Source organism: Haliotis cracherodii, unplaced genomic scaffold (assembly GCF_022045235.1).
Source record: "Haliotis cracherodii isolate W230 unplaced genomic scaffold, xgHalCrac1.p SCAF_17, whole genome shotgun sequence".
Classification (NCBI taxonomy): Eukaryota; Metazoa; Mollusca; class Gastropoda; order Lepetellida; family Haliotidae; genus Haliotis; species Haliotis cracherodii.
In genome coordinates, this window is record NW_027266272.1 from 25,107,766 (window position 1) to 25,130,320 (window position 22,555).

At 42.1% G+C, this 22,555-nt stretch overlaps 1 protein-coding gene across 2 annotated transcripts in view; it reads left to right on the forward strand.

Annotated features, from left to right (window-relative positions):
* LOC139465004 (coiled-coil domain-containing protein 93-like) overlaps positions 1–22,555 on the forward strand; it is a 57,018-nt gene that overhangs the window by 29,636 nt on the left and 4,827 nt on the right. Inside the window, exons 8-20 of one of the 2 annotated variants that reach the window (XM_071246663.1) lie at positions 1,596–1,632; positions 2,409–2,504; positions 3,084–3,134; positions 6,165–6,251; positions 9,288–9,404; positions 11,647–11,709; positions 12,963–13,036; positions 14,665–14,746; positions 15,222–15,296; positions 17,553–17,624; positions 18,455–18,563; positions 19,829–19,911; positions 21,200–21,237. In XM_071246663.1, coding sequence (XP_071102764.1) covers positions 1,596–1,632; positions 2,409–2,504; positions 3,084–3,134; positions 6,165–6,251; positions 9,288–9,404; positions 11,647–11,709; positions 12,963–13,036; positions 14,665–14,746; positions 15,222–15,296; positions 17,553–17,624; positions 18,455–18,563; positions 19,829–19,911; positions 21,200–21,237 — 984 coding nt within the window. The remainder of the gene's footprint in view (positions 1–1,595; positions 1,633–2,408; positions 2,505–3,083; positions 3,135–6,164; positions 6,252–9,287; positions 9,405–11,646; positions 11,710–12,962; positions 13,037–14,664; positions 14,747–15,221; positions 15,297–17,552; positions 17,625–18,454; positions 18,564–19,828; positions 19,912–21,199; positions 21,238–22,555) is intronic. The other variant, XM_071246664.1, reaches the window with a different exon arrangement.

A 22,555-nucleotide genomic window follows, 5' to 3' on the forward strand; every position in this document is an offset into this window, starting at 1 on the left:
ACCACTAAATAAAGGTGAAAAAAACACCCAAAAATATTTAAGGAAGAAAATAGGAACTGAATAAACAGAATAAATCAACTAAATAAATAAATAAAATTAAAAATATAACGAACAAAAATCTTATCCTATCACTGTGTAGGCTTCAGGTGTTCTTGGATGTACAGTGTACAGTGCCTGGCCAAGAAACACTGAACCCTGACAAATGTAACTGTGATCATGTAAATATTTTGAAAATGTGTGCAATCTCATTAAAATCAGACCTCAGTTCTCGCTACCGCTAAACAAAGATCTGAGGACATCCCATTAGGGGTCACGCCAGAACGACCTTTCATCCGACCAATCAGAGCATCACTTACCAGATTGTGAAAGTGACAGTCGGAATGTGATGTCTAATCATGCAATCTCAAAAACTTTAACTCCGAACAATAGTTAGGGGTTTAACTACTGAATCCATACAATCTAGACCATCTATTAGCCATCCCAGAATGTTCTTTTGTTCAGGTTTCAAATTTGTAATCGAAAATTTGTCAAAATATGGTTTGAAGCGGAGTAGCCAATTTGAAATTAGTGCCGTAAAGTTCGAGAAAGCTGCCTTCTGACTGGTCATACCATTGGTCGGTCAAAGTTCAGGCAAGGTCGGTCTGACGTGACCCGTAATGGGATGTCCTCAGATCTTTGTTTAGCGGTAGCGAGTACTAAGATCGGATTTTAATGAGAATGAAAATGTGTGTAGACTATATTTAGAGAATAACCTGCACTACTGGGCCATCTGTCACCTGGGTTTGCAACAAAGGATTTCCTTTCCTCTATTTGAGCATCTCGGATGTCTTGTGGATAGAAAGTCTGCCAGGAGAGCGGATGGTCGGTGGTTCAATCCCCTGGTCGCATCGTACCAAAAGATTTTAAAAGGAGGTACTTGTTGTTACCCTGCCTGGTGGGGCTAAAACAAGTACTGTACAAGTATAATGTGTCTGACTGGAGTATCCATATAAAACTGCGACATGGTATCTCAGTTGGTGGGCACTAATTTGCCCAGACCAGTATAAGCAGACACAGATATGCAGACACACACTCATGCATACAGACACACAGGGAAGGGAACATGCACGCATGCACGGACACACGTACACACCCCACATGCCTTAATAACAGGAGGGGGCAAAAATTGCTTTGTTTCTTAACAGTAAAACAACGAATGTTGGGGCTGAATTAGTAATTATGTGACGGCCTCCGTGGTCTAGTGGTAGAGCGTCCACCCAGAGAGTGGAAGGTCCAGGGTTTGATTCAAGGCCACATCATACCAAAAGACGTTAAAAGATGGTACTTGTTGTTACCCTGCCTGGCGCTCGGCATTAAGGCGCTAAAAAAATGGCTGGTTGCTCAGAGTCAGTATACTGTGTCTGAGTGGGGTATTCATGTTAAACTGCGACATGGTATCTCAGTGAGCTAGCACTATAAATCGGCACCAGTCCGGACTAGTACAAGCAGCCACCCACACACACGTGCATGCATGTCGATATATAAGTGCAATCATTTTGGATGTGATGTTAAACCCCATTTCACCTCACCTGGTAATTATGTATTTTTCTCTGCAGGCGGTATGGTGTGAGCAAGACACCGAAGGAGGAACAGGTAAATAGACTGCAGCGTCAACAAATCTACAGGAAAGTGTAAAATGAATACTCTAATATTCCAGCTGTGTGACAGCACTAGATAATCAAGTCAACCAGACAATCCAGTGATTGACATCATCATGATCATGAGCATCGATCCACGCGATTGGGATTCGATGACATGCATCAACCAATCAGCAAGCCTGACCACCTGATCCCATTAGTCGCCTCTTACGACAAGCATGGGTTGCTGAAGACCAATTCTAACACATGGGTTTAACCAGAAAGTTACAGTCTCTGGTTGAACATTCTAGGACTAACAGAATTTCGGAAATATTGGTTCAAACATTCTTTCTTTTGAAGTGTGAAAAGGCTTCCTCTCAACTCCTCACATCCTGTTGGTCAGGGAAAAGAAGAAATCCATGAAACTGGATCTTGTTTGGAACCACAGCTTTTACTGTTTTAAAATTGAAAATTACATGTATCTTTAGGTTATACAGTCTTATAGATGCAGATATATGAGAAAGCTACGTGATAAATTGCAAAGAACAATGATAACGGAGTATGGTTAATTTCATTGTTCTATCATGACGTCATTTCTGGAGATTCGAACATGCACTCGCAACTTGATGATGTATATTGGACGATGTTATTTATCTGAGGTGAGTGTCTTGCGAGTCGTTCCCCATAGATGTAGCTCAACGTGGATAAACGCAATGGCTGAATGTTAGATTCTTTTTATCCAGGGACATGAAGTTGTGTATCTCAGTTGGTGTATTTGTGATTCTGTTGTAGGAAGATGAAAAAGCAGCCAAGAAAAAGGCAGTGGCTGCTGGTTTGTCTGGGCAGCAAGTGCCTGAGTCTACTGAAGAGACACAGGAAGAGGAAGAGGTGAGAGGGAATTGTGGGAAAAGGAGAATTGTGGGTAGTAGACTGTCTCCAAGGATTTAGTGTTGGTCTACTGAGGAGACACAGGAAGAGGAAGAGGTGAGAGGGAATTCTGGGAAAAGGAGAATTGTGGGTAATAGAACTGTCCTCAAGGATTTACTGTCAGTCTACTGAGGAGACACAGGAAGAGGAAGAGGTGAGACGGAATTCTGGGTAATAGAACTGTCTCCAAGGATTTAGTGTCGGTCTACTGAGAAGACACAGGAAGAGGAATATTGAAAGGGAATTGTGTAGCAGACACAGGAAGACATTGATCAGGGTGCTAATTGGGATTGTACACTAGTCAGTATATTTGCAAATATCGCCGTGGGCGCTTATTAGAGCGGGGCGCTTATTATGTCGAATACGGTAATAGTAACTGTACATCTAAAAAAAATGGTTCTATCCTAAATATGCACTGCACATACAGGTAATTCTTTTAAACCTTACTTATACTACATAACCTACACCACACATTTAATTTAGTATATATAGGTGCTAATTTTTGTGTGACATCAAATGATATACATTTGAATTTTTCAGCGTCGAATCAAAATGCTGATGAGTGACATGTTGGCCACAGGAGCGCTAGAGGTATGTTACCATGGGAACGGATATTTATTAATAAAATAGCGTACAGCATGATGCTATTAGTAATGTCAGTAGTGTGCTGAACTTGCTGATGTCATATATTTGTTGGATATTGTACTGCAGTCGTAGATTGAAAAATGTAAAACTGAATGTCACATGGCCATATCATGAGATATATCCTAGTTAATTTTTTTGACAATGTATGTAAGAGGGTTCATTTTTCATTTTTGTAATATTTATTATCTTATAGAATATGGTGGGTGTTTAAATTTTGAATTTATTTTAAAATTGATTTTATTTGTGATACTTTTAGATTTTGATCCCCTGATATGTAGATACTTCTTGACTAGTATAAGTAGACACCCATGCTCAAGCTCCTTCCCAGCGCGTGACACCTTCGTTACACTCTCGGTAACATCGCTGCCACCAGTGTGGGCGCGGCCATTACAAGAATCTTGAAATTTGCCCTCCAACCCCATATGTAGTAACGTTTATACTTTTGTTTATGTCTTTGGGAATGCCATCATATTTCAATTTGAAAAGGTTTACGACTGACTATGTTTTCCAGATGAATTTACTTTGTTGTTTTGATAATCAGATTGGTTCGAGATTGCAGACTAACGGAAAATCAACCAACTTCTCCCTTACATTCTTACTATATCAATAACACGATAGTTTTAATGAAAAAGAAATTCAAATTGACAAACGAAGAAAGTAATTTAGCAGCGATAAGTGTATTCGGCGTCACAACTGTTGTCACTTGTTCGTAAACATAACGGTCATTCGGTTGCGAGTTCAACTCCAAGCATGGTTGTGGCCACCTATTCACAGTGGGGAGTTTTGACTGGTGGCAGCGATAGTATAGAGAGCTCCGGGAACGTACTATCGCTGTGAGGAGCTTGACCCATGCTGTGCTTATGTACCAGACCAAGAGCAGATCATGCATGACACAACCTTCCAACTACTCACTGTTCTCTCTCTCACAGGCTAGCTTTGTTTGCTTGGTTGTTTGTTTGTTGTTGAACGCCGCTCTCAGCGATATTCCAGCTATAGCACGGCAGTCTGTTAATAATCAGGACTGGGCCAGACAGTCCAGTGATTGACATCATGAGCATTGATGTACGCAATTGGAATCAACGAAGTCAGCGAGCTTGACACCCAATCCTGTTAGTCGCCTGTTACGGCACGCATGGATTGCTGAAGACCTGTTCTCACCCGGATCTTCACTGAGGACAGACTGTTCCTGTTACCGTTTTCATTGGTCTTGAACCAAATGAATGATTCGTTGTTGATTGTTTTATTTGGTTGTTTTTTGGGTAAATTATATTAAAGTATTATCTGAGTGATAACAATTTCTGCCCAACTTAGAGATTTTGTTGTGGTTCCTGCTTCACCCAGAGATCATATTATTTCAGCTTTTCTCCGAGATCATAAAATAATGATCACTGCTTTACTCAGAGATTCTTATGTGGAATCACTTCTTTTCTCAGAGATCCTAATACAGGATCACTGCATCACTGGGTGGATGGTTGGGTGAATGCACATTTTGGGGGGAGTGTCATGAAAATATCTTTTGTCTGGTGCTAATTCTCCGTTGTTGCAGAATGGAGATGTATGTGATGCTAAGAATGATCAGTTCAGGGAATGAAAGGTCACTAGTTATAGCTTAGTACATGTAGAACCCTTGCACTGAATGATGCCTCATGGCTGTTCCTTGTGTCGTACCTGTTTCCCCATCATCACAGACCTTGTACATACCTGTATCCCCCATCATCACAGACCTTGTCCCTGTGTTGTACATACCTGTATCCCCCATCATCACAGACCTTGTACATACCTGTATCCCCCATCATCACAGACCTTGTCCCTGTGTTGTACATACCTGTATCCCCCATCATCACAGACCTTGTACATACCTGTATCCCCCATCATCACAGACCTTGTCCCTGTGTTGTACATACCTGTATCCCCCATCATCACAGACCTTGTACATACCTGTATCCCCCATCATCACAGACCTTGTCCCTGTGTTGTACATACCTGTATCCCCCATCATCACAGACCTTGTACATACCTGTATCCCCCATCATCACAGACCTTGTCCCTGTGTTGTACATACCTGTCTCCCCCATCATCACAGACCTTGTACATACCTGTATCCCCCATCATCACAGACCTTGTCCCTGTGTTGTACATACCTGTCTCCCCCATCATCACAGACCTTGTACATACCTGTATCCCCCATCACCACAGACCTTGTCCCTGTGTTGTACATACCTGTCTCCCCCATCATCACAGACCTTGTACATACCTGTATCCCCCATCATCACAGACCTTGTACATACCTGTATCCCCCATCATCACAGCCCTTGTCCCTGTGTTGTACATACCTGTCTCCCCCATCATCACAGACCTTGTACATACCTGTATCCCCCATCACCACAGACCTTGTCCCTGTGTTGTACATACCTGTCTCCCCCATCATCACAGACCTTGTACATACCGGTATTCCTTATCATCACAGACCTTGTACATACCTGTCTCCTCCATCATCACAGACCTTGTCCCTGTGTTGTACATACCTGTATCCCCCATCATCACAGACCTTGTCCCTGTGTTGTACATACCTGTATCCCCCATCATCACAGACATTGTCCCTGTGTTGTACATACCTGTATCCCCCATCATCACAGACCTTGTCCCTGTGTTGTACATACCTGTATCCCCCATCATCACAGACCTTGTCCCTGTGTTGTACATACCTGTATCCCCCATCATCACAGACCTTGTACATACCTGTATCCCCCATTATCACAGACCTTGTCCCTGTGTTGTACATACCTGTCTCCCCCATCATCACAGACCTTGTACATACCTGTTTCCCGATCATCACAGACCTTGTCCCTGTGTCATACCCTGTGTTGTACGTACTTGCACCCCCATCATATCCCATGATCCTTTGTTCCAGTATGTCCTGTGGCGCTTCCTGTATGAAGCACTGCATGGTTATCCCCCTTGTTTGACGTTGTTTAGGGCAAGTTAACGGCAGGTGCTGTTGGGTCCATCGTGGGCATGCAAGCAGGGGAGATTCAGCAGATCGCGTCCGAGTATGCAGAGAAAGTGAGTCTTTTTATGTTCATAGTTTCATTTGCATGCACTTTTATTTTCATTCTCTAATATTTATTGAAATTTGTTTTGACAATATAGTTTTAGACAATGTCCAAAGCTTGTCTGCTGAACTTTTTTATCTCCCATTCTTGCTTTCTATTTCTTACAATTTGCATGATTTGAATGTTTTATCATAAATATTGCACCTTTATTGCATATGGAATATGTTGTATATGCTTTGTTGTTTAAACACCTTTCTTTCAGCCCCTAAGGGTGAGTATGGTACAATGGTGATCTAATGAACAGGATGTTTCTTGTTTGTTTGCTGTTTAACATCACAGTCAGCAATTGGCCAACTATATGATGAATGAAGTCTTTGATCGGCGTTAAGAAGTTGGGAGAACATTAATACATGACACTTTTTATGGATAGCAACTTCTTTTATTCTTTGTCACGATGTTTCAGAGCTACTTCTTGTTCCTTCATCATGACAATCATTCATCCGTTGAAGGAGTGAGTGAGTGAGTTGGGTTTGACGCCGCTTTTAACAGTATTCCAGTTATATCACGGTGTGTCAGCTTAATGTGGGAGGAAAGCCCGAAGTGATTCATGTCTCAGACATTTATCACTTTGGTGAAACCCATGAGCACGGGTATGGTGCTGACAAACCTAGAAACATAATCGGGGTGAACCGGGATTCGAACCCACAATCATAGGTTTTTGGCGTGCCCAAGAGACACTCTGCACAGCGAATCGCGTCGCCTTAGACGACTCCGTTGAAGGAGCAAGAAGTAGCTCGGAAACATTGTGACAAAGAATAAAACAAGTTGCTATCCATAAAAAGTGTCATGTATTTATGATGAATGTCTGTAAATAATTGAGTCTGGACAAGACAAACTATAGTCCTTAACCATGACTGTGGAATATATGTATTTTAGGAAACCAAAACCAATTTTCTAAGAAGCAGGTCTAGCCAGCTTTATTCCACAGCATCCGAAGAAATGTGTTGTACAATGAAAGATTTCCTAGACTATATGTTAGTCTAAAGAGAGACCAGTGAGTGATATTATGGGCAACATCCTGTGCCACAAAGTATGATGGTAGTACCATCGTACTCACCCACTCTGCCAAGTCAGACATGACACTGATTCTTCATGGGGACCGATTCCACGATGCAGGTTCTCAGTGACAAGACAGCACTGATGATATCCTGCATGAAGTGGGATGGGGATTCTTGCATGCTGGGATGAGATGGGATGGGTGGGATGATGGTGAAGGGGAGCTTGTATGGAGTGGGGTGCCAGCAGTCAATGCACGGGGGTTGGTGTGAGGCAGGGATGCACAGGGGTGGGCGTGGGTAGTATAACGCCATCTTCCTGAGGCAAGGGGGTTTACTGACTTTAAAAGTCCAGTTTCCACCCTTGCCAAACTAGGCTGGAATTTCTGGGCTCGATCGTAGCTCCACCAGTGGCTATAAGGAGTTATGTCCCTTCTATGCCCCCCTTACTGACCAATCAGGTTCTACCTCTCATGTTACTTGCATTTGCTTCAAACAAAATGGTGGCGCCCAGTCAAGACAATCTCATTAACTTAAAAGATCTTTATTGTAATAAAACGGGTTTTACCTTGCAAATTGCATCAAATCACTTGAGCACCTTGATAAGACACATGAAATGATTTGGAAATGTGTCGATGCCCAGACGGTACACATACTCTGCAAATCCTAAAATCGAAACAAAGTCAGCATTGCAGTTGCCATGTTGTTTATGAATGGGATGTCAATTTCGTGACGGGATTTGGATTGGTCTATGCATAGACTCGTTAGTCCGTCCAATATGTAACTCTATATATTCCAGCTTAGTTCGGCAAGGGTGGAAACTGGAGTTTTAAAGTCTGTTAACTCCCTTGCCTCGGGAAGATGCCACAAGGTGGGGTGGGAAGGGTGGAGTTTGTACTCTGTGAGTTGTATGGTGATCATGCTGCATTTCTGCAAGTCTCAATTACTCTGTGAAATTTTGCATCAAATGCATGCCTATTGACATAAAAATATCTAGACATTTCAGAATTATTCTACCATTTATATAAATTTACATGAAACTTGAAGGTGTTTGTTCATGCCATGGCAGGGGGAAAAGAGGAGTTGGTTGAAACTACTTGTTTACAAAGCAGATTTAAGCATAAGCTGACCTTACAATCATTAGATAAGAAATGCGTGATTGCATGTCTGTTGAGTGTATTGTACATGGGAGCAATGATTTAACAAATGTTATATTTGGGATAACACTTTCTTAGTAAAGTACAGATTCTTGTACTTTTTTGAGTTGAGTCCCGTCCGGGATTCGAACCCACACCTGCCAGGGTGAGGCACCTAATCGCCAGCACACAAAGTCAGCGATCTAACCCACTCAGCCACCGAGGCTTCCACGAAAATGAAAGTCCGACAACTGGTAGTCTAGATCACGTACTTTGAGTACCCCCCTGACAAGTGGTATTCGGAGCAATGATTGCAGGTATGACAACTATGCGCACTCAACAATATACCAGCTCTATGATGGCGATCTGTTAATAACTGAGTCTGGACAAGACAATGCAGTTATTCACATGAGGAGCATTGATTGACGCAAATGGGATACAATGACATGCATCAACCAAGTCAGAGAGCCTGACCACCAGATCCTGTTAGTTCCCTCGTACGCCATGCACAGTAGTAGACGTTTACGGCAAGCGTGGGTTGCTGAAGACCTATTCTTTACCTGGATCTTCATGGGTCTCACACATTGTACCCCTGTGGGGAATTGAACCCAGCCTTTGACGTGATGAGCCAACGCTATTGCCACTAGGCTACCCCACTGCTAAATTAAATTAACAATGATGAAAACATAAATGCAGAACCTTTAGCGCCAGACAGCAAACGAGTTGTATACTCCCCAGGAAGCTGAGAATGCAGATGGAATGTACTCTGGTCTGTTGATTAGGATAGTGATCATATGTTCATGCACTGAGTGGAATTAGTGCTATATTATTTACATTATCATGTCCAATTTTCAGCAAGCTGAGATTGAACAGATCGAGAAGACGGAGCGTGTAGGTGGCGCTCAACAACACAAACGAGTCACCACTGCTCTCCGGAAACAGATTGAACAACAGAAGACCAAACTGGAAGAGGTATGGTAAACTGGTCTTACAGTTTGTAAGCGTTGCTCTCTGTGTACTTATTGCAGACATCTTTAGTAGACAGGATCGTCTGTAGCTGCTAGAATGAATCTGTTCCCTAGCAGAGTGTGTTTGTTACACTAAGAGTCAACTCAGATCATCATGAGTACTTATGGGGTTTGTATGCACGTCATTCTCCATTACCATGAATATGGCTGCTGTTTGGTGTAGTGGTGATTAGGGCTGGGATGAGTCCAAATTTCCTACCCGGGTACCCACCCCCCTATTACCTGTCCCAACCTAGGTAGCCGCTGTAGGTCTCAAGTGACAGATACAAACTGTCTGATTGGGCAAAATATGTTTAGATTTTAGAAGTTTAAGTTGACCAAAGTTTTATCTTTATCCAAACATATAAAAGTCAGAAAGAATGGATGCATAGTCAAAAAGAAATGTGAACATTAGTGACTTGTAGCTTAACCATAGAGTTTGAGATGATTTTTGTCATTAAGCAATATATCACGTGACTAACAACGGGTCTGGGTAGTCCTGTGGGTACCGGTGTCCTATTCAGTACCCACTCAACTCGAGCACCCAAATTACCCGCCCCAGCCCTTGTAATGATGTGTCTGACTAAGTGAGTAAGTCAGTTAAAAGTAGTGACGACACAGCATCCGTGTGTATTCATGATGGTGGAATGTAGTGAACACAAATCTATGAACAGTCTTTCAGTTACATCGCGTATATTTGATGTGGGAGGATAGACCAAACTGATACAGGTCTTAGACATGTACTGGGGACACGGGTGGCCTAATTGTCTAAAGCGCTGCGATTCGTTATGCAGAGTTGCGTCCCTTGGGCACGCCAGAAACCTATGATTGTGGTTTCGAATCCCCGTTCACCCCAATTATGTTTCTAGGTTTGTCAGCACCATATCCATGCTCATGGGTTTCACCGAAGTGGTAAACGTCTGAGACCTACATCACTTCAGGCTTTCCTTCCACATTAAGCTGAGATGCCGCGATATAACTGGAATACTGTTAAAAGAGGTGTTAAACCCAACTCACTCACTCACTCACTCACTCACTCACTCAGACATGTACTACTATGGTGAGACCCACAAGAATGGATATGATGATGAAAAAACTATGATTTAATAATCAGGGAAAATCTGCAGCGTTAGAAATTGGCACTAGTCCCGTAGTCCTTGCCAAACTGTCCAATGGTTAAGGTATCCTAAGGACCAGTAAAAATTGCCCTTTTTAGAGGTTTTGCTATATGTTATCATTATAAGGACTAGTATTGATCTGGGATTCAAACTCAAGATCATTGAATTTGGGTTCCCTTGATGACTAAGCCACGAGTCTGTGGTCGTCTCTCCCTCCCTGAACATGAAGTTGTCCTTGTTCTGTTTGGAGTTGATGACATCTTCATGGTAACAGGACTGCCTCTGTGGTCTAGTGGTAGAGCGTCCGCCTGAAGATCGGACGGCCCAGGGTTTGATCCCTGGCCGCATCACACCAAAAGACAGTAAAAGATGGTACTTGTTGTTGCCCTGTCTGGCACTTGGCATTAAGGGGCTAAAACAAGGGCGGGTTGGCTCGGAGTCAGTATACTTCGTCTGAGTGGGGTATTCACGTTAAACTGCATGGTATCTCAGTGTGCCAACACTATAAATCGGCATCAGTCCGGACTAGTACAAGCAGACACACACACACATGCATGCACGTCGCTATATAAGTGCAATAACCTTGGACTCGATGTTAAACCCCATGTCACCTCACCTGATAGTAACAGAATTTTTACTGGTCCTGATGATACCTTTACTATTTGGCAGATTGGCAAGGACTATAGAACTAGTGCCTATTTCTAAGGCTGCGAGTTGAAAAATGATCTGTTGAAAAGTGATCTTCACACAACCGCTGATCTTGATGTAATGTCAGTTGTAATGTGAGAGATGAGACCGGGACACACCAGCTCCACAATATAGCCCAAACACCTTCCAGAATATTGCTCAACATCAGTCCACGCTGTCCTGGAAGATTACACATCACATAAGCATCTTAATATAATAACTTGCTCACAACTGTTTACATTAAATAGTACTACATTCCTGACAACTCATCATTGTCCAAATGCAATGCACTGAACTTCAACTGAATCTCAACAGAAACGATGTAATACAGCTACAATCATTGTTGAACAATAAATTACCCTGCCATATAACATATTAAATCTTGTTTATTTGTGTTGCTAGGTAACAGCAATGCATGCAGAACTTCATCAGACCTACCTGGACACCCAGGAGAAGCTGAAGGAGGTGAGTAACATGTTTGTAAGAAATGAAAACTGTTCTTTACATTCCATCAGTGACGTCTCATCTCACTTTGGAAGTGTGATTGAATGTGGAGGATAAAACAAACATGAGAAAGTCCAGGTCAAATTATTTTGAAATTAGTTTGTTATGATTTAATGTTTTAACACTGATGGTATTTAAAAGGATGAGTGGGGGTTCATGGGCAACTTGTAGCCTGCTTGCTATGAGAAATGTCGAAAATCGGGATTAGTTTACCAAAATGGCTGCTGGCTGTGGGCTGGTGGGAAGGGAGACAACTCCTGAATACTGTAGTCGTTGAATGCCTTGGGTTCTTGTGTAATCTCACCATTCTTTATGCACCTGTGGTGAGTCAGTTTTTATTTAACATCACATGGTAATATTGCAGCAGCACACTGACAAGTTAGACACCTTTGATGTCATTAGCAGAATCTTGAACTGCTAGTAATCTGTTTGATGACTCTCACACAAAGATTCTTGACATTAGAGATTATTTCGATGGACTTCTTCCAAATGGCCTGGGGAAATCTATTGGCACATTAAAAGGTCAAATGTCAAGGTCATCAGATAGAAGAAAAAAATCACCAAGATGTTCTCAAAAAGTATTTTCATTAAATGTGGTATATATATCATCTCTATGATAGAAGCCGGTTTCGCAAAGGAATTTGTCAAGATTAGCCAAAGTAAGACAAAGGTCAAGGTCATCATTCAGCTTTTTGTAAAACATAGTTATCAACATATGTCATAAAACTAAAAATGTGCCTGTATCTTAGCCAATCTTACAACATCTATTATTCGTACTGTGTCTATCAAAGGTTATTGTGAGGCATGGTTTTATCATTAACTGCCAGTTGCACTTTCATCTTACAGTCTTGAGACTTGGGTAATTGTTGGATCTTAACAAGTTGTCTTGATTAAGGTCGTCTGGAAGTACATAATGGACAATTTAATAGACTTTAAGTTTTGAGAAAATGGCGGTGATGGAGCGGCTTATGTTTTTGCAAGTTGTGACATCTCTTGTTATAGTAAGGTCCTTTTACACCTGTCAAGTTGTTATTCACATATATAAGGTTATTACGTGCTTGTAAAGGCCACTTGTAAAGTCAGTATAGCCCGGTAAAAGCCATTATGTACCTGTAAAGTAGCTCCATGCCTACAAAAGCCATTCTCTATCTGTTAGGTCATTATGATCCTGTGAAGTCATTGCACACCTTTGAATACCCATTCACCTTCTTCAGGTTCAAGACAAGAGTGAAGCTATTGACACTGAAATGGAGAAACTGGCCGAGGTCGAAACAGAGGAGAATCAGGGGTATGTACTCCACATCATGTAAATATAATATAATATTATATTTGTATTTTATTGAATACCAGTATAATAATTTGCAGTCTGAAACAGTGGCTTATTTGTTGAGAATATCATGTGTAGTGGCTTCGTTAAGAAAATGGCTGAACATCAATATCTATGCAGTCGACAATTTGTAACTTAGCGTTGATCTAAGTAAACATTATTTTATACATGTATATCTTACCATATTTGGGGCGGTCGGGTACCCTAGTGGTTAAAGCGTTCGCTCGTCACGCCGAAGACGCGGGTTCGATTCCCGACATGGGTACAATGTGTGAAGCCCATTTCTGGTGTCCCCCGCCCTGATATTACTGGAAAATTGCTAAAAGCGGCGTAAAATCAAACTCACTCACTCACTCTTACCATATTTGCATTCAAATGGTCCCAGCAGTCAAAGTAGTTAACAATAACAGGATACCTATAGTTGTACAAACGATTGATTTTACTGTACGAAAAAACACAAAGATAAAATCATACATTTATATTTTTCTCGCAAACACCATCAATTTTTCTGTCGTAACCATGCACATGTATGCACATACGTCCTCAGGTGTGCATACACATACAGTACATGTATTTGTGTCCTCGATAGTTGAATTATCATCCGACCCACATTCTATGATTGGAAAAACGCATGGGGTTGTCCATGGACCCCGAGACCCGCGGGGATGACTGTATAAATATAAATATGACGATGGCCTGTAATCAATCAAATCTGGGCCAGGCAAACCATTGGTTGGTATTTGGAGCAACGATGATGAACAATCAACAAGTCACCTTGTGTGACAAGCATAGCTAGTTACTGTGTACCACCTTTCTCACGGATCTCCCACATATTGCTGTCAACCTGTGAAGATCCGGGGTAGAATAGGTCTTCAGCAACCCAGATATGCCATAAAAGACGACTATGCTTGTCGTGAGAGGCGACTAACAGGATTTGGGGGTCAGGCTCATTGACTTGGTTGATGCATGTCAATGTATTCCAATTGCGTGGATCGATGCTCATGATGTCAATCACTAGATTGTCTGGTCCAGACTTGATTATTTACAGATGGTCATCATATAGCTGGAATATTGCTGAGTGCGGCATAAAACAGCAAATGAACAAACAAACAAACATGTTGCTGTCCATTTTATAAGATTTTAAACGACCGCCTCCGTGGTCTAGTGGTAGAGCGGAAGGTCCGGGGTTCGATCACCGGCCGCGTCATACCAAAAGACGTTAAAAGATGGTACTTGTTGCAACCCTGTCTGGCGCTCGGCATTAAGGGGCTAAAACAAGGACTGGTCGGCTCGGAGTCAGTATACTGTGTCTGAGTGGGGTATTCATGTTAAACTGCGGCATGGTATCTCAGTGAGCTAGCACTTTAAATCGGCATCAGTCCGGACTAGTACAAGCAGCCACACAAACACACACACATACATGCATGTCGCTATATAAGTGCAATAATCTAGGACGAGATGTTAAACCCCATTTCACATCACCTCACCAAAGTTAAACTTGATATAGTACAGGGGCAAGGGAAAGTAAGTCAACACTGTGTGGCTGTGTGTGGTGTTTTTATTCATTGTGTTTCATGTCCTCGCTACAGAATCCTGACCAGTCTGAGGTCCTTGGTGGCCATGAATGAGAACCTCAAGAAGCAGGAGCAAGAGTTCAAGGCCCATTGCAAGGTCAGGGTTATATCTCTGTTTTTTATCCATGTGGTTCACAACAAATGAATTGATAAAACTCAAGAGACAAGTTCAGGAGTTCAAGGACCATTGCAAGGTCAACGTCATAACCCTATTTCATATCATGTGGTTCACAATAAGTGACTTGATAAACCTCAAGTTCAAGAGTTCAAGGCCATTGCAAGGTCAGGATCATAACTCTGTTTCACATCCATGTGGTTCACAGTAAGTGACTTGATAAACCCTAAGTTCAAGAGTTCAAGGCCATTGCTAAGGTCACGGTCATAACTCAGTTTCACATCCACGTGGTTCACAATAAGTGACTTGATAAACCTTAAGTTCAAGAGTTCAAGGCCATTGCAAGGTCAGGATCATAACTCAGTTTCACATCCACGTGAATCACAATAAGTGACTTGATAAAACTTAAGAGGCGAGTCCAGGGTCTCTATTTATTATCTGTTGCTTGTTCCTGCAGGAGGAGATGGCTCGACTGAAGGACAACATCAGTCGGCTGAAGGAAGACATAGATGAAGACGACTCTGAAGACAAGGTAGCCAACATTTTCAAGTCAACATCCAGATGTCATGATGTCAATAAGGAACATTTTTGGTTCATTATAGCTAAATCTTCAACAGAACCTCAAAGTTTTTGCTCATTTTTATAATCCTTGATTAGAAGTGTTCTCGGGATATGTGGTTATCTAATACAGGAAGCCTCTGGTTAGGCCACAATAGATTAATTGCTAGATTATCCTCCACGCCCAATTCATGACTTACCCACCACCACCACCACCACCACCACCACCCCACCCCACCCCACCCAAGAACAAATCTTTTTATTTGCCAGAGTGAAACGTTTAGAACACTATAACAACATCAGCTGTCACATGGCCATTCCATGTTTACGGCATGCTGTAAACTGGTCTACAACCAACTCTCGGTGTGTGTCTGCCTATCGTCTGCATGAGTACATGTTGGGGCAGGGCAAACGAAATAAGGTTTGAAACAGATAAGTCTGACTGCTACTGTTGAAATCAATGTTTAATTATTATCTTTGTTATTTCAGTCATCTATTGGTGTCCAGTCTTCATAAGACTAGATGCCTTTAATAGTAAAATATGAAATAAAAAGCCTCCCTCCCCTCACTTTTGAAAAAAAAGCGGATAATAATCTAGCAATTCTCTAGTATTTCATGGGTGGACATAAATAGCATAGTGCCCTCTGCAAATATGTTTCTGCCCTACAAAATCCCATGTTTCATCTCTGATGTTTGTTTGTTTGTTTGTTGTTTAACGCTGCACTCAGCAATATTCCAGCTATATGACGGCGGTCTGTAAATAATCGAGTCTGGACCAAACAATCCAGTGATTGATATCATGAGCATCGATCCACGCAATTGGAATTGATGACATTCATCAACCAAGTCAGCGAGCCTGACCACCAAATCCTGTTAGTCACCTTTTACGACAAGCATAGTCGCCTTTTACAGCATGGGTTGCTGAAGACCTATTCTACCCCGGATCTTCACGGGTACTTTGATCTCTGAACAAATGATTCAGGGTTGTGATTCACTTGCAAAAAGAAAGAATATCAACTTGTGAAATATAAGTACTATATTGGAATATGAATCGCATTGGATCCATTGTATCGTGATACGCATCATATTGCAAACCCCACCATATTGTTACACCTCTGTGGTGAGCTGGTGTCTTTTGAAAGTTTTTTTTTTTTTAACAATGTATTTTTCGAGTTTCCATGGCACCGACTGAAAATGGCAGTAGTGCTCCTTTCTGGAGCAGATCTTGAAAATCGTACAATATTTCTTCACCAAACATGGCACATAGATAGGTCAAGTGGTGAACTGGTGCCGTTTGATAGTGTGGGTTTTTTTGAAAATTTATATTTAGAGTTTCCATAGCAATGAGTTTGACTAGGACTGAAAATGGCGGTAGTGCACGTTTCTGGTGCAGACCTTGAAAACAGAACAAATATTTTGTGCCTTGTGCAAAATGGAACATGTCATATTGGCAGGGTATATGAGTATTTCATGCTTGTTGAGAATAATTCCAAGGACCTCTAATTGATAACTTTAACATTGTGGTTATTCAGGAGACAAGCATTTATGTGTTTTCATATTTGCATATTTGATGCCTGGGCAGTGACAAACTGAATGTGCCTTGTGATAAAAATGGGGGTAAAAAACAACTTAATTGAAGTTGTTCTAATAAATATTGATCACACATAATATATTAGTATCGCTGTAGTGAGTGAGTGAGTAAGGTTTAACGCCGTTTTTAACAGTATTCCAGTCATATCATGGCGTGGCAGCTTAAATGTGGGTGGAAAGCCCGAAGTGATGCAGGTCTCAGACGTTTACCACTAGCACGGGTATGGTGCTGACAAACCTAGAAACATAATCGGGGCTAACCGGGATTCGAACCCACAATCATAGGTTTCTGGCGTGCCCAAGGGACGCAACTCTGCACAGCGAATCGCGGCGCCTTAGACGACTGGGCCACCCGTGCCCCTAGTATTGCTGTATCTGTTTTGTCTGGCTGAATGGCAAATTTGGGATAGAAACGTACTTCTCAAGAAATGTCTAGAATCCCATTTAACAACATTTGACCATAAGATTGAAACAATCCTTCTATTCATTACAAATAGAGGCAGATCTAGGGTTTTGAAACAAGGGTGCTTGGTCAGAAATACCCATTTTACCCATTCATTGGTAGATCCTCCAGTGATAAAGTAAATGTTAATACCAGTAAAGTAACAGTTATCTCCCTTGTGTTTCCTGTGATCCCTAGGCACGAGCTGGGCTGATCGACAAGCAGTACACCGCAGACAAGGAGAAGCTCCATAAGATACGTCTGCTGCTGGTATGTAAACCATATTCATTTCAGTGTTCCAGACCGCCTCAGTGGTCTAGCGGATAGAGTCTTTGCCTGGTGAGTGGAAGGTCAGTGGTTTGCTACCCGTCCGCATCATACCAAATGTGTAAAAAATGGTATTTGTTATTAACTTACCTGTCGCTCCACTTTATTAAGGGATAAACCAAGAATTGGTCAGCTCGGAGTCAGAACACTGTGTTCGAGTCGGTTGTCGATTTTAAACTGCTGCATGGTATCTTAGTGGGCTAGCACTATAAAATCAGCATTAGTCTAAACGAGCAGCAGACACACACACATACAGACAGACACACATAAATGCATATCACTATATAAGCAGTGTATAAAACTCCCTAAAATTTCAGTCAGACAACCGGACTGGCAACTTTGCGAAGGTACCAGTCCAGATAAAATGTTGCCAGTCCAGAATTTTCTGGACTTCCAAACAAAAGCTACGAAAGGATAAACAAAAGAAAAGTACCGTTTTATGTTAGTTCTCAGAAAATGATAATAAACGGACAGATTGTCAACTTAGTAACTATAACTCATTGACATTTTATTTATCAATAATGATTTTAACGTTGACAGTTAGTTTACCTCTTACATTGAATTAAAACAAGAATACCAGTAAAACTTGAACACAGTTATCTCCCTTGAATAGCCTCATAGCTGGGCATGCAACTTTTCAAAAGTGACCATCAATCAGCAAAAATAAACATATATATCTTGGATGCAATGGATGTTTGTAATTGTTATCAACTTCTTGATATATTTGATCTCGGAAGACGTTCGACTGAGATTCTCCATGTATGTCCCAACAGGCCAGGAAGAATCGCGAGATCGCAGGTCTGCAGCGGAAGATAGATGAGGTTCCAACACGGGCAGAGCTCAGTCAGTATCAGCGCAGATTTGTGGAGCTGTATAGTCAGAGTAGGTTAATAAATATTGCACTGGAATCTTAATTTTGAATTTATATGTACACATGAACCCTTTGACTCAGATGACTCCCCTCACCTTTTTGATGGGTAAGTATTGTGTTAAGGTTAGAGCTGGGGACGTCAATAGAATAGAATTGCAGTAACCCATGCTTTGCCGTAAAAGGCGACTATGCTTGTCGTAAGAGGCGACAAACGGAATCGGGCGGTCAGGCTCGCTGGCTTGGTTGATGCATGTTATCATATCCCATTTGTACTAATAAAGGGTGTGACCAGTACCAGTCATTTTGGTTGTGCAGAGTTGCATCCCTTTGGCGTTCCAGAATCTGATGATGCTGGGTTCCAATCCCTGAATGGTCCTGACAATGTCTCAGTCAGTATCAGCGCAGATTTGTGGAGCTGTATAGCCAGAGTAGGTTAATAAATATTGCACTGGAATAGGGCTGGGACGAGTCCAAAGTTATTACCCGGGTACCCACCACCCTATTACCCGACCTACACTGGTACCCGTTGTAGATATTTAGAGATAGGTACAAACTGTCTGATTTGGAAATGTTTGACCGTAACCCTGGCAAAATGTATTAAGATACATGTGTAAAACGGTCTGGTTATGCATACACTGAAGTTTACTGCATGAAGTTTTATCTTTATTCAAACATATTAAAGTCAGAAGGAATGGGGGCATTGTCAGAAAGAAATTGGATCATTAGTGACTTATAGTGTAGCCATAGAGTTTTAGATCATTTTTGTCATTAAACAATATATAACATGATTAACCACGGGTCCGGGTAGTCCTGCGGGTACCCGGGTCCTACTCAGGACCCACCCGACCCGGGTACCGAGGTACCCATCCCAGCCCTTCACTGAAATCTAAATTTTTATATGAAAACATGAACTCTTTTCTCAAATGACTCCCCTTCATCTTTTTAATGGGTAAATATTGTGTTTAGGTTAGAGCTTGGGGACGTTAGAATAGGTCTTCAGCAACCCATGCTTGTCGTTAAAGAAGACTATGCTTGTCGTAAGAGGCGACTAAAGGGATCGGGAGGTCAGGCTCGCTGACTTGGTTGATGCATGTCATTGATCCCGATTGTGTAGATCAGTGCTCATGATGTCAATCAGTGGAATGTCTGGTCCAGATTTGATTATTTCCAGACCTCTGTCATATAGCTTGAATATTGCTGTGTGCAGCAATAAACCACAAACAAACAAACAAGCTAAATTGTATCCTTCTTATATTACTTAAACTGCTTGTTGCAGTTGCGGCAAAACACAAGGAGACGAAGCAGTTCTACACACTCTACAACACTCTCGATGATACCAAACTCTACCTGGCAAAGGAGGTATGGTGGTGTTTGACGTCTAATAATGGGTGTGAGTGCCCCAGTCATTTTGGTTGTGCAGAGTTGCATCCCTTTGGCGTTCCAGAATCTGATGATCCTGGGTTCCAATCCCTGAGTGGCCCTGACAATGCCTCTTGGTTTCTCAACACCAAACTGTAGACATGGGTTCATCTAAGGTCGTAAACAGCTTGGGCATGTGTTAGTTCAGGCTTTAACTGATATAACTGAAATACTGTTCAAAGCAGAGTTGAACCCATCTCACTCACTCATACAAGGCTGTAACAACTCAGATGTGCGTCACTTCAGGCTTTCCTCCCACATTGATCTGACAGATGGTGATATAACTGGAATAAGGGGGCATGGGTTCGAATCCCGGTTCTCCCCGATTATGTTTCTAGGTTTGTCAGCACCATACCCATGCTTGTGGGTTTCACCGAAGTGGTAAACGTCTGAGACCTGCATCACTTCAGGCATTCCTCCCACATTAAGCTGACAGACTGTGATATAACTGGAACAATGTTCAAAGCGGTGTTAAACCCAACTCACTCAGTCACTCACTCACTATTACTGAAATACTGTCAAAGCAGAGTTGAACCCAACTCACTCACTCATACAAACCTGTAACAACTCAGACCTGCATTACTTCAGGCTTTCCTCCCACGTTAATCTGACAGGTGGTCATCTAAGGTGGTGTTTAACCTAACTTACTCACTCAATAATTTCAATATCTCAAGTCAATATCTGTCTCACCTGTTCAGTGTCTGTAAGCTGGGCACGGTCGTGTGTTCAACGCTAGACCAATCCAAATGAAGAAAAACTTTGTATTGCTATTGTAGCAGGGCGTGGAGTCATCCCACAGATGACATCCTTACCTTGTCATCCTGCTGACGGGGTTAACCTCTTTAATTATGTGGACAAGGCGTCCGACCTCAGATCAGAAGGTCTGTGGTTTGAATCCCATCACGGGACTCAGAAATTTTATGGCAGCAACATTGGCGCCCAACATGGGTCTGAGCACGTTCATATTAAATTTGAGCAAAATAGGTCTCAGTACCCTACTATGCGTCCTGGGAAGTGCCTTCAGTTGACGGGGGTATGTAGCAGGGCATGGAGTCATCCCACAGATGACATCCTTACATTGTCAGCTTGCTGATGGGGTTAACCTCTTTGGTCATGTGGACAAGGCATCCGACCTCAGATCAGAAGGTCTGTTGTTTGAATCCCATCACGGGACTCGGAAATTTTATGGTCGCTATGCTATGAACTAACAGATGTGTTCTGATTTCAGCTGAACCTGCTGAACTCCATCCATGATAACTTTTCTCAGTAAGTATGGCCATCAGTGTGTGCAAGTAATCCTCCCGAAGGGGCAAGGGAGTTAGCTGACTTTAAAAGTCCAGTTTCCACCCTTGCCGAACGAGGCTGGAATTCCTTGGCTCGATCGTAGCGCCACCAGTGGCTAATACCAATTATGTCCCTTCTAAGCCTGTCCTATGGACCAATCAGATTCCACCTCTCGTATCACTTGCGGTTGCTTCTCACAAAATGGTGGCGCCCAATTAGGACGATCTGATCGATAACCAAGATTTATATTGTGATAAAACGGGTCTTACATCGCGAAATGCATCAAATCACCTGAGCACCTTGATTAAAAACATGAAAGGATTTGGAAAATGTCTGCGGACAACGAGTTGGCGGTGCACATGCTTTGCAAATCCTGCAATCGATGGAAATCTGCACAACAGTTTACGAACCGGATTTTGATTTCAGTGAGCGATCTTGATTGAACTATGCATAGACTCGTTAGTCCAGACGAAATGTAACTCCATAATACCAGCCTAGTTCGGCAAGGATGGAAACTGAACTTTTATATTCAGTTAACTCTCTTGCCTCAGGAAGATGCCCAAGGCAAGAGAGTTAACTGATTTTAAAAGTCCAGTTTTCACCCTTGCCGAACTAGGCTGGAATTCCTGGGCCTGATCATAGCGCCACCAGTGGCTGTTAGAAGTTATGTTCCTTCTTTGCCTCTCCTATGGACCAATCAGATTCAACCTCTCATATCACTTACATTTACTTCAAACAAAATGGCAGCGCCCAGTCAAGACGATCTGATCAATAATCAAGATCTTTATTGTGATAAAACGTGACTTATATTGCGAAGTGCATCAATGTGAATACCTTGATTAAAAACATGAAAAGAATAGAAAATATCTGTTGATAACGAGTTGGCAGTCCACATGCTTTGCAAATCCTGCAATCGACCGAAATCTGCATGACAGTTTAGAAACATGATTTCAATTTCATTGAGTTATTTTGATTGGACTATGCATAGACTCGTTAGTCCAGCCAAAATGTAACTCCATAATACCAGCCTAGTTCGGCAAGGGTGGAACAGTCTAATGTTGGCCTCAATTTCACTAACATCATGTCTTTTACTCCAATATACGAGGGCTACTTTCCCTGATGTATGAGGTGGCAAGTTAAGCAATGTCAGTCGCAGAGAGTCCTTGGATGGGTGACCGCGTTTCAGCAGCTTGGCTCCAAAGAGTTTCTAGGGCTTCATTCCTGCCCCACAATGAGACACATGTAACACATGTGGTGTCTCCAAGAGCAAGTGCCTCTGTTCACCCAGCAGTGAATGGGT